Source organism: Grammomys surdaster, unplaced genomic scaffold (assembly GCF_004785775.1).
Source record: "Grammomys surdaster isolate TR1022 unplaced genomic scaffold, NIH_TR_1.0 126313, whole genome shotgun sequence".
Taxonomy (NCBI): Eukaryota; Metazoa; Chordata; class Mammalia; order Rodentia; family Muridae; genus Grammomys; species Grammomys surdaster.
In genome coordinates this window covers 1,861,260-1,874,784 of record NW_021621113.1, presented here as the reverse complement: position 1 = coordinate 1,874,784, position 13,525 = coordinate 1,861,260, and the positions used below count along the sequence as shown (strand labels likewise).

At 48.4% G+C, this 13,525-nt stretch overlaps 1 protein-coding gene across 2 annotated transcripts in view; it reads right to left on the bottom strand.

Annotated features, from left to right (window-relative positions):
* The window catches only part of Phc2 (polyhomeotic homolog 2), a 47,772-nt gene that overhangs the window by 18,183 nt on the left and 16,064 nt on the right, over nucleotides 1–13,525 (bottom strand). Inside the window, exons 7-8 of one of the 2 annotated variants that reach the window (XM_028759831.1) lie at nucleotides 10,718–11,106; nucleotides 10,303–10,468 (exon numbers count right to left, since the gene is read on the bottom strand). In XM_028759831.1, the coding sequence (XP_028615664.1) occupies nucleotides 10,303–10,468; nucleotides 10,718–11,106 (555 nt within the window). Of the gene's footprint in view, nucleotides 1–5,706; nucleotides 5,839–10,302; nucleotides 10,469–10,717; nucleotides 11,107–13,525 lie in introns of those variants that run through there. The other variant, XM_028759833.1, reaches the window with a different exon arrangement.

Genomic DNA, 13,525 nt, shown 5'->3' with positions numbered 1-13,525 from the left:
GTCAGGTCTAGGCTCATTCTGGCTCCACCTGTGATAGCCTTAGGCACACAGTCCTCACTGTGTCTAGTCAGTTTAAGTTTATGGGAAATCCTGGTTGTGAGTAGAGAAGCAGAAGACACTGGGTTTAAATCTTAGCCTGTGGTGTCATCAAGCTACTGTCAGCCTCAGTGTCCTCAACTATGACACGTATGCTCATACTTGTTGGACCTGCAGAGAGGAAATTAAGTAAAAGCACAAAGCACAACACTGAGAAGTGGCCCTGACCTCACTCTCACTAAGGCTGACATCACTCTGTCCCAAAAGGCTCGTTCCTGTTCCTCAGTGCTTTGTCTACCAAGGGTTTACCATGTGCCTTGTCTTGACACACTTGAGGTCAGTCTTCAGGAAGTGTCATTATTTATCTCTGCTTTGACAGGACTGTAACATAACAGAAGCACTCTCCTCTTCAGGGAAAGCCAAGTCAATACACCAAGACTATTAACCCCAAGGCCAGGAAGACAAACACCAGATTTCCTTTCTATGTCATCTTTTATAAAGAGCCTAAAAATCATCAGTAAACAATGCAGAAGAAATCCAGAAACCAAAGAAAGGTTTTCTAAGTCAAGTCAAAGGAAGAACCCCTACCTAGGAATATAAGGGTTAGGGTGGAACTCAGAAAGCCTGTGAAAGAAAATCAGTTTAAAATGCTAAAGATAAATCATGGAAGAAAGATTTTAAAAATTCCATTTATAAAAGAAATCTAGAAATCTTTAGTAAATGTTCTAATCATAAGGAAAGGCGGTCATGGCCCCTAATATGCCAACTTCATTATTTCTGGTTACTAACAGTAGGGTCACCAAGGGTGACAAACGGCAGGCAAGGTCAGAGTGCAGGAGGTGGCACCCAGCCTTAGCCATCCTGCCAACATCACAGTCCAGATGACTTTTACAAGTCAATTCTGAGGCTGGGCAGTGGTGGTGCACGCCTTTAATCCCAGCACTTGAGAGGCAGAGGCAGGCGGATTTCTGAGTTCGAGGCCAGCCAGGTCTACAGAGTGAGTTCCAGGACAGCCAGGGCTACATAGAGAAACCCTGTCTCAAACAACAACAACAACAACAACAACAACAACAACAACAAAAAACACAAGTTAATTCTGATGGCTTCTCTCAGAAAGCAATACTTTTCTAGTGTTTAGTTGTGTGACGGGGGTATGCACATGGATACGAGAGTCTGTATGTTTCTGTATGGGACAGACATCGGGCTTGGCAGAACAACTTGCATTTTTAAAAAAAGTCTTATTATTTATTTTTGCTATCATTTAAGTTTTCAATCATCTTATTTACTGAGTACTGATAATGGGATGTCTGGAAAAATGGAACAAACCCACTTTTTAAAAACATGTGTTTGTTTCACATTAATTTTAGAGTGCCCTTTGCTTGGCTTGTTCCATATGTCAATACAGCTGTGGAGCTCTGGGAGACATAAGGATGGGTTAAAATATTCTGAAGACATCAGTAACTAGGAATAATATTTAGTATCTGAGGCCCAAGAACAGTGCAGTTAGGGCTTTGAAAATAACTCTCAGTAGTCATGAATTTTTGTTTTCTTGCCAAGGGTTCCAACACAGCATCAGGCCTGGTCCAACCTGATCTACTGGAGAGGACATGGTTATGACATGGCATTGAACAGTAGTCATCTTTCCTTAACAGAGAGATGAGAACACATTTATTGGTAAGTACACTTTACATAAAGTGGGAATAGAGAAATGAGCCTCTCTAACATCTGGATTCCTCTCAGAACACTGGCCAGTTACATCAAACAGCAACCACTTCTTGAGCAAAAGTACAAACAGTCTTTGACACTGACATGAGTCTTTGGTCTCATCTGAACTAAAATGCTCGGAAAGTGAAAGACAGGGAAAGCATGTCCCCTTTCACTAAACATAATGGGGTCTGGGGGTAACGTTTATGAAGGGGCCTGTGTAGTGTTATAATGAACCCCAGAGTGAGAATTTACTATTTAAATTATGTTGCCTCTGACTACACTGCTATTTTCAAGAGCTAATAATTCTGGGGAGATGGCTCAGTCTGTAAAGTGCTTGTTTCAGGAGTTCAGATTCCCAGCACATGTAAAAAAGTCAGGCATGGGGGTACACGCCTGTCATCCCAGTCGTAGGGGGTAGGGGCAGGAGGAGGATCGTCAGGGCTTCCTAGCCAACTAATCCCAGCAATCAGTGATCTTCAGGTTCAGTGAGAGACTGTAAAATATGAGGAGTGTAATAAAAGTAGATACCCACATACATGGACACACATGAACATGAACACATACACACACATACATGAACATGTACAGATACCTCCCTACTAATTTTATATTCCACAACTCTTGGTTAACTGTAAAAAACATTTTGGGGTTGGAGAGTTGGGTCACTGGCTAAGAGCACGTGTGGCTCCTGCAGAGGACCCAGGCTGGCCCCAGCACCCACACGGCAACTTAAGTGGTCTGTAACTCCAGTTCCAAGGGACCTGGGACAGCCCTCTTCTGGCTTCCCATGAGCACCAGGCATATATACAGTACACATGTAGGCAAAACACATACACAGAAAATTAAATAAATCTAAAAATTTTTTACAGATAGATCATTTCTTGGTCATGTTGGTTAGATTCCATTTTGTTACTAATAGAGAAAAATCTAAAATTAATAAGACTATTATCTTAGGCAAATGACTATTTTCATAACAATTCTTCAAGTATCTATGATATGAGATAGAATTAAAGATACTTTGCCTCTGAATATCTTTACAAATACCAAACCAGTAATCTGATGTAGCTAGGAACTCAAAATAAAAAATTTAAATGTCAATTCTTAAAATGAAACCTACATCTATTTAATGTGTAGATTATATTCATTTTAAGTGGCATGTGTTTTTAACACCAAAAAACCATGCTCCCTGACTCTCAGAAGCCATGCTTAAGACTTTCAGACGGTGATGTGTACAAAAGCTTGTGACACACCATGTCACCTGCTAAATCCTAACTCTGTGCACTCTCGGGCCTCTACCTTGAAGGGAGGCCAGCTCTGAACCACTAAATCATTGGTGAGAGGTTTCTGTCACTAACACAAAGGCCCAATCACAGTGCTCAAAGCACCTTGCCACCCCACAGGGGTAGCAAGTCCTTGCTTCAAGATGGTCTCCAAAGGGGTACCAAAGAGCACAACATTTTTGAGATTTTTTTCCCCAACTACTGCAAACCATCACCTTCATCATCCCATTGCCAAGAGGCACAAGACAAAGAAATCACCACTTAAGATGGCACCTTACTGTCATTCATAAAAGAATTCTTTCTGTGCATGGGACCAAATGCCTGGAGATTAAATACTGAATGGCTGGAAGAACTTCAATACAAACTGGACTCACTCAGGAGAAAAGTCTGTGCTACTTTTATACTAACATGCAATAGGTCCAGACTCACCACCCTGTTCCCTAGGTTTTAGCTTTCATTTTGGCGTGCTGGAAGGACTGACAGGAGACAGGTGGGGCTTATAGGGTAAGAACACAGATCTAAAATGCAGTCAAGTCACCTCTCTCTATGTTAACAACAGGAAAGAAAAAAGAGAGAGCTAGAGAAGTTACTCCCCTGTAGCATTCTCTACCACAGAGGTAAAAACTCCCAATTCTTAGCCAGTAACTGTTTTATCTGTGTGTGTTTCCCTAAAAGAGACAACCTCAGGAACAGACGAGCAAGAAAGAACATGTAAGCTACCCATAAGGAGGATTCAAATTTTAAGCTCATCTCTCTCCTCTATCCCTCTCCAATTTATTCCCTCTGCCTCCAAAGAATCAGAACTAGAAGATCCAAAACATGTGAGACAGGAAATGAGTAAGGCAGGAAAGAGGATGTGGTCTGAAAAAGAGTGGATTCTGGGGCTGAGCCAGAGCAAACAGGCAGCACAGGTCAGAGCTGGGGGAAGGGGTCTCTTGGCTGAAAAGGCAATCTCAGGGTCAATCGGCTTAGATTAAAGTCAGTGGCAGACCTGGAACAAAACATCTTCCTAAAATGTTGTCCTCCAAAGGAGGGTGTGGAACACACAGAGACTGCGTAAAGACCTGCAGCCAGAAAACTGTTTCTGCCACACAAGGAAGGGGCTGGAGTTTTCCTCTTCACTGTTAGGGAAGGAAACAGTGTGTATGAAGCCCACTTGGCAGAGCTAAACGGACAAAGCAAGCACAGGAGAAAGTGGAAAGGGCCTAGGGCCATGGGTTCCACTCCCAGGGCCATAAACAAACACCCCAGAAAAGTGCAAAGGGTCAGAAGGCAGCCACTCGATGAAACGTCCACATTCAACAATGCCCAAGCCACATGAGCACAGAACAATTACAGGAGAGGAGGAGGGAGTGAAACCAGAGGTACTCCCAAACAGGAGTCCACAGCACAGTGAACTAAGAAACTACCCACTTTCTCAAGTTTAAAGTTTTAAGGGGGTTAAAAAAAAAGACATCTGTTCTCTGTGGTATATAAAGACAAGCCTGGAAACATCTTGGGTGAGCAGGGGAGTGGAACTCATATGACAGTGCCAGGAGAGAGCAGGTGCTAAGAGAGCACCACTCCCCATCTGCCGGACCCGTGGAGGAACATGCCACCCTTGTGAAGAAGCCAAATCTCCACCTCACCCGTGCTGCCACTCAGCAACAGAAACGAACTGTGGGCAATAGTTTGTGGACAAAAGTCTGAAGGTTTCCAAACAATCTGCGGGGCCCAACAATGTTTTACATAAAGCTGGAGCCTGATAAAATGTGCAAAATAGAACGGAACAAGGCCAGAGCTGCTCGGCTGTGCGAAGATCCAAGAGAAAAATCTCTTACCCTAATGACTATTATGTTAATAAACTACTTTCTATTTTCCAGGCAAAACGATGGGACTTTCTACATCCCTGGTGACCCAAATCTAAATGCTAGCCAACAGGCAGTGCCACAGGTTAGCATCTCTGTGTGGAAATAAAAGCTGGGGAGAATGGGAAGTGTGTGTGTGTGTGTGTGTGTGTGTGCGCACGCGTGTGTGCATGTGTGTATGCAGAAATACAAGAACAAGAAACAATTCCCTTGCTTCATTAGCCTGTAATGTTCACACTGACCTAGAAATCCTAGCAGTTCTAACATTTGGGTTGACTCAGGAGGGGTTAGAAAAATCCCAGGTGAATGATAATTGGATTATCCAGTAATGCCCCAGGGCCAAATGGCTGAAAAAGGCGAGGACAGTGGGGGTGAACATTACACTGGTCACAGTGAAAGTGACATTACTTTCTAAACATGAAATTGAAAGCTCAAGGCAGGCAATGAGACGGAATAGTTTAAAGTGGGGCCATCCTAGGAAAATTGCGGACAGGCAGAGAGGATTTGGGTCGAAAGTTCACTTCCCAAGAGATCCTCTGGGCCTAATATGCTAATGGAGGGATTAAGGATCAAGGATGGGAAAAGTCGGAGGGTAAAGCTGTCACTAATTTGTAAAACAGGAATAAGAGTGAGCTCAGCGGACAAGCTGAAAGGTAGGCAGACGTCTGGCCAGGGAAGGAAAGTTGATGGGAACTGTTAGTATTAAGCTAGAGAAATCTTCAGCAGCTAAGGTGTGGGAGGGTCTCACTGGTACAAACTGGCACCCGAAGCGGGAATTAGGGCTTAGGCGCTCTGGCGACAACTTCACGGGTTCGCATTCTGGCCATGCACATTACCTGCCTCTCTGGACGTCAAATTAAACAGACGCTCACAGATTCCGGATTTAACGTAAAGAGCTCGCAGATGCAGCATACCTTCGCTTGGCACGGGAGGGCGAGAAAACGCTCTCCTAAAATGGAAGAGGACAGGCACAAAACAACTTGTCCTTTCCCATCAATACAAGTTCCCCCCGGGGCCATGGGGTCCAGAGGCCCCGAGCGGGAGCGGAGGCGGCTTGGGCCCTCCCCAGAGGCCGAGCGCGGCGGCGCGGCCCACAGGCCTCCGCGAGGCCCAGGGCGGCGCCCGTTCCTGGCACGGCACGATCCCTCCCCGCGGTAGCACTGACCTGTCCGGGGCCCGGCCGGGCCTGACCGGGCGGGGCCTACGCAGCCCCTCGGCCCGGCGCCGCCTGGAGCGGGGGCCCGGGCGGGCCGCGTCCTCCGCGCCGGGAGCCTCCGAGCCGGGGCCCGGGGCTTCCGCGGCGCATCCGACCGCAGGGCCCGGCGGCCTGGACAAAAGGCGCAAGGCGCGGGACGCGGGGCCGGGAGGGCGACAGGCGACGGCCGGGCTGCGGCGAGAGCTCAAGAGCTGCGGCGCCGCGGAAACAATGCGGCGCGTCCGGGCCGGCTCCCGGGCCGCCTCCGCCGGGGCGGGGCGAGGGCGGGGCTAGGCGGCGCGGGGCGGAGCGGGGCGGAGCGGCTGCCTACGAGGCCCGCGCGCTTCCTTTGTGCGCCCGAGCCCCGCCCCACGTCCTCCGGAAGGCTCCTAGGCGTCCGGCTTGGGGGGGCCCCCCGGGGACCCGTGGCCTGTGACCCCCGCCCCGGTGGCTCACTGTGGGGTCTCGGAGGCGAGTCTTAATGATTGAGGGTTAGTGCGTGTCAGGGCGAAGTGCACGCACCCTCTCCCTTATTGTCCACAATAACCCTCCAAGTGGTCATTATCCTCCCCACTGGGAGCGAGGATCAGAGGTGAAGTAATGACCAAAGGGACCCAGTCCTACCTCCATAAAAGGCGTAATCCCTACCGCCAGGTTTAATGTGAGGGTTAACTGATTTACAAATTGCCTGCAGTGCCTGGTGCACAGTGGGAGCCTAATAAATGTTAGTTTTCTTTCCCAAACACACTGCTGTAGCTTGAACTGTCCTGGCGAAGTACCTTCACAGAGTAAGCAGGCTAGGAGCGCCGGGGGTACACGGCCATGAGAGTAGCACCATCCTCAAACAGTAGCTGCTGGCTGGACACATCCCTCCCATCCCTCAATTCCTGACTGCTCTCTAGTCTCAGTGTTTTCCCATCCATTAATTTTCTTGCTTCATACCGTCGTCGTCTACTTCCCTCAACTGTGCTTGTCCACGTTTTCTATTTCCTGAAGGCTTCTCTCCCTTTCCTGCTCTCCATTCCTCCTCTTTCTCCTTTACTGTCCAAACTTTCATACCTTTGCGGTAGAATTCACATTGCTCTTTCTCACACACTCACATTTGGTTTTAAAAACGAGATGACAAGGGACTGAATACTCACCTTCTGTCTGGCACCTGCCGGCTCTTCTGCCCTCCACCTTAACTTCCATTGTCCTGCCAGGAAGGCTCTGTCCCTGACTTTACAAGCCCAAGTCTTATCCATCCTCAGAGACCAGCGAATGGCAAACTTCTTCAGAAAGGGACCACAGAGGAAGAAAATAGCACATGCTGTATGCTGTGTGTCCCAGCTATTCCAGGGTACTGTTGCTGAATCTGAGAGCTGCCATAATGGATAGTGAGTGTGGCTGTGTTCCCACAGAGCTTCACTGTGAATGCTGACATCTGAATCGCATATATTTTCACACATCATGATATAGTATTATTTTGATCATGACATTTTTACGTACAAACACTGGCAAGGTGATAGATGTACCCTGGGGGCTATGGTTTGCCAACCCCTGCTTTCTAGCAATGCCACTTCCGCTCTGAAATTCAGCCTGCTAATCTTCACTTGGCAGTAACATTCCCCTCTGTAACCTGGAAAGCACTTGTCTAGGAACCTCTGTGGCACTTATCAGATTATTGATTTCATTGTAATTTCCCATGTGCTCATCTTTCCCAGCAGACTCTAAGCTCCATGATGGTAGGGACCAGTCCTTATTCCTCAGGGCCTTACCATCCATCCTACAGTGCTTTGCTCCAGAGTGGGCATTCAAACATGCATAATCCATGCAGCTGTCTAAGGCTTGGGTGGTCGGCAATTGCCTCCACTGTACAAAGCTGAATTCTCTTGGAATATAGGGCCTTCAAGAGCAGGATGCTTATATTATTCTTACTGTCTTGCCTGGATTTCAGAAAAATTGAGAGCCTTATGGACCAATTAGAAAAAGGAAGGCAAATCCCAGCTGATTTAGGGGATTTTGGGTAACTATCCTTGAACAAAGAGTGTTGAAGCACACTAGAGACCCTGCATGGATCCTCAGACATCTCCTACCCATCCCCAAGTTGGTAAAAGAACAAATTCTGGATGGAACTGGGCTGCTGCTCTTTCCTGAGTTTTGTTTCCCGCTTTGAGAATAAAGAGCAGGTAACGCTTATTCCTGTAACTCACCCACAGCCACACTGTGCAGTGGAGTTCACATAATGAATGACAGAACTCAGAACAAGAGACTCCTGCTCCGCCACTGACTCTGCAACTTAGTTTTCTCATCTTTAAGAGGAGGATAATAAAATTCCGACCCCTGAGGGCTATTACTGGGATTCAGGGAGGAGATCTATGTAAAGCCTGGCAGAGAAAGTTCAAGGGTAGCTTTATGAACGATTATTCTTCTCTGGAACTAAGGGCTAAATTCACACAAAATTACTGGACAGACAGAAGTAATTGTACTTTGGTTTGAAATATATATAGCACAGGTTGGAGGCCAAGGAGACCTAGAGGGATCGCAATTTCTGTCAAAGAAACAGCCACAGCAAAACATCCCAGTTTCCAGTTGGCACAATCCGGTAATCCAAGAGCTGTTGCTGCTGGATTGAGGAGAAAATGTGACCCCTGAGTGTAGAAGGCCCAATAAAGATGGTGAGGGAGCTGCCCTCTCATGGCTCCATAGCCAGGAGCTGCTCCTTCTTGGTTTTTGTTCCCACTGTAGAATAAGGAGGAGGAGGATGCTTACCTCCAGGGGAGGGGGCATGGGTGAGTTACGGACTTAAGAACGGTTCTCAGCACATAGTGTCTGTTTTTTCTGACTATCCCAGATGTACCTAGGGGACAGTCCTACCTCTTCATAAGTCCTGACTTACAGAGACAGTAGCTTTTGGTATTTGGAATTAATGAGTTTAGCTGGGGGAGTTCCATTTTAAGAGAATCAATGCAAAGTTAGAACGCAGAGAAGCATGGCCAGAAATGTGGGGATGAGGACTTGATGTGTCACAGAAGGAAAGAAAAAAAAATCTAAGGAATTTCAGTTCCTTAGACCCATCTCTGCCCAAGTCAGGAGAGATTTCTAGAAGCCCTATGAAATGGACTCTTAAATTTGTAAGACAAGGTCACAACCAATGATGGCCAAACTCCAGAACAGCAGGTTCTGCTATAAATAGTAGATGACTTTCTTGATAATTAGAGTGTATTCTATAAGGGGATGCGTTGCTCCCCTCCCCCACCTCCCTTTCCTCAGGGTTGGGGACAGAACCCAGGGTCTTACACATGCCTAGCAAATGTTCTGCCACCCAGCCATGGCCCAGCCTCAGGCCTACTTTTCAGTACTCTTCCTCCTTGCAAGCCTGCACAGGGAGTGGATGGCCTCTTCTCTTTTCCTTTCCTAGTGTCCTTTCTCTAGTATCTTTTCCTTTCTTTTTCCTCGATCCCACTCCTTCTAAGACTGTTTGACTTCTCCTACCTTGCCTTTTGCTTTTGCATCCCTAAGAACTTCTCCCTTCAGATCTCCTGTGGTTTCTGAGCTTCTTTCCTCCTGCCTCTCCCACCCCCTATTCTCGGCACATGCTTAGCAGTATGCCTGGAGCTGTCAGCAGCCCGGTGGCTCAGGTCGATCTGAGATCTAGGCCAAGATCGCTGTGCAGACTGGCTGAGAGGAAGGCCAGCAAGTGGATCATGACAGAAGGTGGAGGTACCACTATGCCCCCTCCACCCCACCCCAGGTGGAGTTCTCCAGCAGAGTGTTCTGAAGCCCAGGTCGTGGGAAGTCCACTTGCCACTCAGATAGACAGATGGAGGCCCCAGAGATGAGCACAGTGCCCTCAAAGATGCTTTTGGCAAGTAGAGCTCATTCTGAGTCCCCTTCTGGCTCTCCTCTGAGGCATTTCCCTTCTCTTGGAGACTCTGCGGTCCTCTGGCCATAATTAATCTCAGTCCCTAGGACATCTCCGCTATCAGCTTGGCCCACATATATGCATCATTCAAAACCAACAGCAAAAGAGCTGCAGGGTCCGCTCTTCTTTTCCCTCTGATCCTCCTGCTTTTCTAGCTCCCAGGTCACTTTGTCCTTGGCCCATGTCCTCACTTCCCGCTCTGTTTCCAGCTACCCAGCTGCTGTGTTGCTTCATTAGGTTTATGGCAGTTTGCCTCTCCTCCTAGATACCAAGAAAAAGGCGCAAGGAAGTGGCAGGCAAAGCCAACTTCCTCCCTTCCCCAACACTTCATACCGTGAGCTGGGCACTGCTGGATGTTGGGACTCTTGGGTCCAGACAGGCCACCAGGTATGGCAGTGATGATGGCTTGCTGGTGTGGGGACGGGCCTGGTCGAGTCACAGGCACACTCTTCTCTGCTGGCACCACTTCCTTCCAGTCATCAGGAGCACACTGCTGGGGCTGTCATGGAACAGGACAGAGATGGCTCATGAATCACCTCTGCGTTCTCGGACACTACTTTGGTTCTGTGGAGCTTGGGCAAAGAGTAAGTCATCTCTAAGCCAGGGAGAGCCCTCTCTTCTTCTTGGAGATATTCAGAGACAATCTCAGCTTTTAGCCTACACTGATGTACCCGGAGTCAGGAGTGCAGGACCACCTGAGCCATGGCCCTCCCTACTGTTCCCAGTGCCTTGATACCAGACTGCTTACCACTGGAGAAGCAGGCTGCAACTGTAAGATCACAGCTGAGGTGTGCTGGAACCTTCGCTGGGGGGCATGGGACACACCTTCAGGATGTCCATTCTGAGACCCGGTGTCTGGTGTGGGAAGGTGGCACTGCTGGCTGCTCCCTGGTTTGTGGAGATGGGCCGTAGAGCACTGGAGAGGCAGGGCCTGTGTCACTGGGCCTAGAGGCATGGCATGGTCTTCTGGACTGGACTGGAGGGCCAGGCTTGGGGAGACTGGGGCAAGCTGGGGTTGGGACTGGGCTTGGGGTGCAGGCCGTGGTGGCTGTGGTTGCTGCTGGGCCACAAACTGGGGCTGTGGGTGCTTCGATGGCGGCTGTGGGAGAAGCTGGTGTGGCTGCAGTTGAGTGTAAGCTGCAGAGAGAAGAGCCAGATTAGACAGCACGGTCAACCTCCCCTGCCCTGTCCCTTTCACACACAAAGGCAGTTTCCCAGGGTCTCCAGTTTTCCTCCCTGTTATCTTTCGCATGGAGACTGGCCTGCCAGTGCCAGAGCCGGGAAGCCTCTCTTGTGTTAGATCTTCCTTTCCAGATGGGGAACCTTACCTTAGCAACTGCCATGTCTCCTTTACCCAGAACACAATCTAGTACCTAACAGGACATGTTATAAACATATCAGGTTATTGTTCTGACCCAGAGTTCCCATATGTTGCCGGTTTTCTTTCCATTTAACAAGGTTGGCTCTCTGAGCTGAGGATCTGGTGTGTGTGTTGGGGGGTAATGTGCACATGTACATGTTTGTCTGCATGTGTGATGAGGCAGAAGTCTTAGCCAAGTGTCTTCCTCCATAACTCTCCACTTTGTTTTGAGACATGGTGCCTCACTGATACTGGAGTGAGTTTGGCTACGCTGGCAGGCCAGTGAGCTCCAGGGATCTGTCCATCTCTGTTTCCTCAGGGCTGGGGGTATGGATCCAAACTCCAGCATGTTTTTTGTTTTGTTTTTGTTTGTTTGTTTGTTTGTTTGTAAATGGATGCTGGGAATGCAAAATCAGGCCCTCATGTTTGCATAGCTGGCACTTTACTGACAGAGCCATCTACCCCCCACCCCCACCCCTCGGATTCTTACATCTTTTAGTAGTCCCTGTTGTGATTTTAGCTTTTACCTTATACGTACTAATGACCCAGGGAATCCAGTTCAGAGTGCAAATCCTCTGCCTGGAGAGCATCCAGGCCAGCATAGAATGCCAACAGGTCAGCTGAATATGTCCTATTGAGATGCCCCCTTCCATAGTGACTCTCACAGCTAGCAAGCTGAGTGAATGGGTATGCCAGCCAGACATAGAGGGCCAGAGTTGCAGTCACACCAGATCTGTACAACCACATAAAGACAGACTAACTTACCCAGAACCCGAGTCTGCAACCACAGAGGCTTCTAACTGAGTTAGTGTGTCCTTCCTTCAGTCTCACCTCTTTATGTGTAAGTTTCTAGCTGTCACAGCCCCACATGGAACTCCAAGCAGGTTGCCAAAAGGCATAGAGACGGAGCAGAAACAAAAGGTATCAGGAAGCAAGAGCAGTGGAGGGCCATCCCCCATGGAGATGGGGTGCACAAGGCCAGCGCAGCAGGGTCATGCGAGGACAATGAGTGATGAACCAAAAAACTTGGGGATCGCTGTGAATTTAAGCAGATGTGCTGGTCTTGAGTGGAAGAAGGAGCCTCTATAGACACTGACAGCAGGATTTGGGGATTATAAACTGTACAGTGGCTACAGCCTAAACCCTGTCTCCTAATCCCTCTTTGGATAGCTAGAGTTTAACAACCAAACAAAGCAAAACAAAACCAAAACCAAAACTGTTCATCAGGCATAAAGATAACTCTTGGTAAGACACCTGGGAGGTGCTGAGGGGTCCTGCGGGGGCCACCAGGCTCCAGTGACCAGAATAACCAGTAGAGGAGATGCCAGAGTCGTTCCAGAAGCTGCCCTCTGAGGGAGAGCTGGAGATGAGCCAGGTCTGGGGAGCGAAGGGTATCAGTGGATGACGCTCCAGCAGCTGCTGCTGTGAGACCCCAGACAAGGGGTGCTTCCCTTCAGGGCTTCGGTGCAGCAGAGATCCCATCTCGGAGATCCCACATGTCCTCTAGCTCCACATCTTGGTGGAAATCATTAGAAAAATGGTTTTTAAAACTCAGGGTGTCTTGTAGTTGGGAAGCCAGCCTAATGGGGGGAATTGCTTGCTTTGTAAATATGAGAATCAGAGTTTGGATCCCTTGTGCTCACATGATGCCGGGGTGGGTGGCGTTGGCAGCTCATCTATAATCCCAGCACTTGGGAGGTAGAGACGGGGGTCCTGGAACGAGCTGGCTAGAGAATTAGTCAAACTTGTGAACTTGGAGTTCACATGAGAGATTTTCGTCTCAATATATAAGGTGAAGAGTGATTGAGGGAGACGCCTAATATCAACCTTTGGCCTGTGCATGCACGCGCGTGCACATACACACACACACACACACATGCACACACACACGCACACACACCTGTGAACATGCACAACATATTTCAGGATTTATGAGGTTGGAAAAACAAGGTTGAAGAGGAAAAAAGGTTCTAATGCTAAAAGACATAAAGGGTATAGTTAGGAGGCAAAGAAACACACAAATCTCCTGGCCATGAGGGGTGTGGTTTTCCTTTTGCCTTGGGCTCCCACCAGGATGTGTTCCCTAAAGCAGCAACAATGGAGGAGAAGCTACAAAGATGTGAGCTGAGGTACCGTCTCTCTCAGTCAGCTGATGACGGCAGCAATGTGGTATAGAGCTAACACACCAAGAGATCT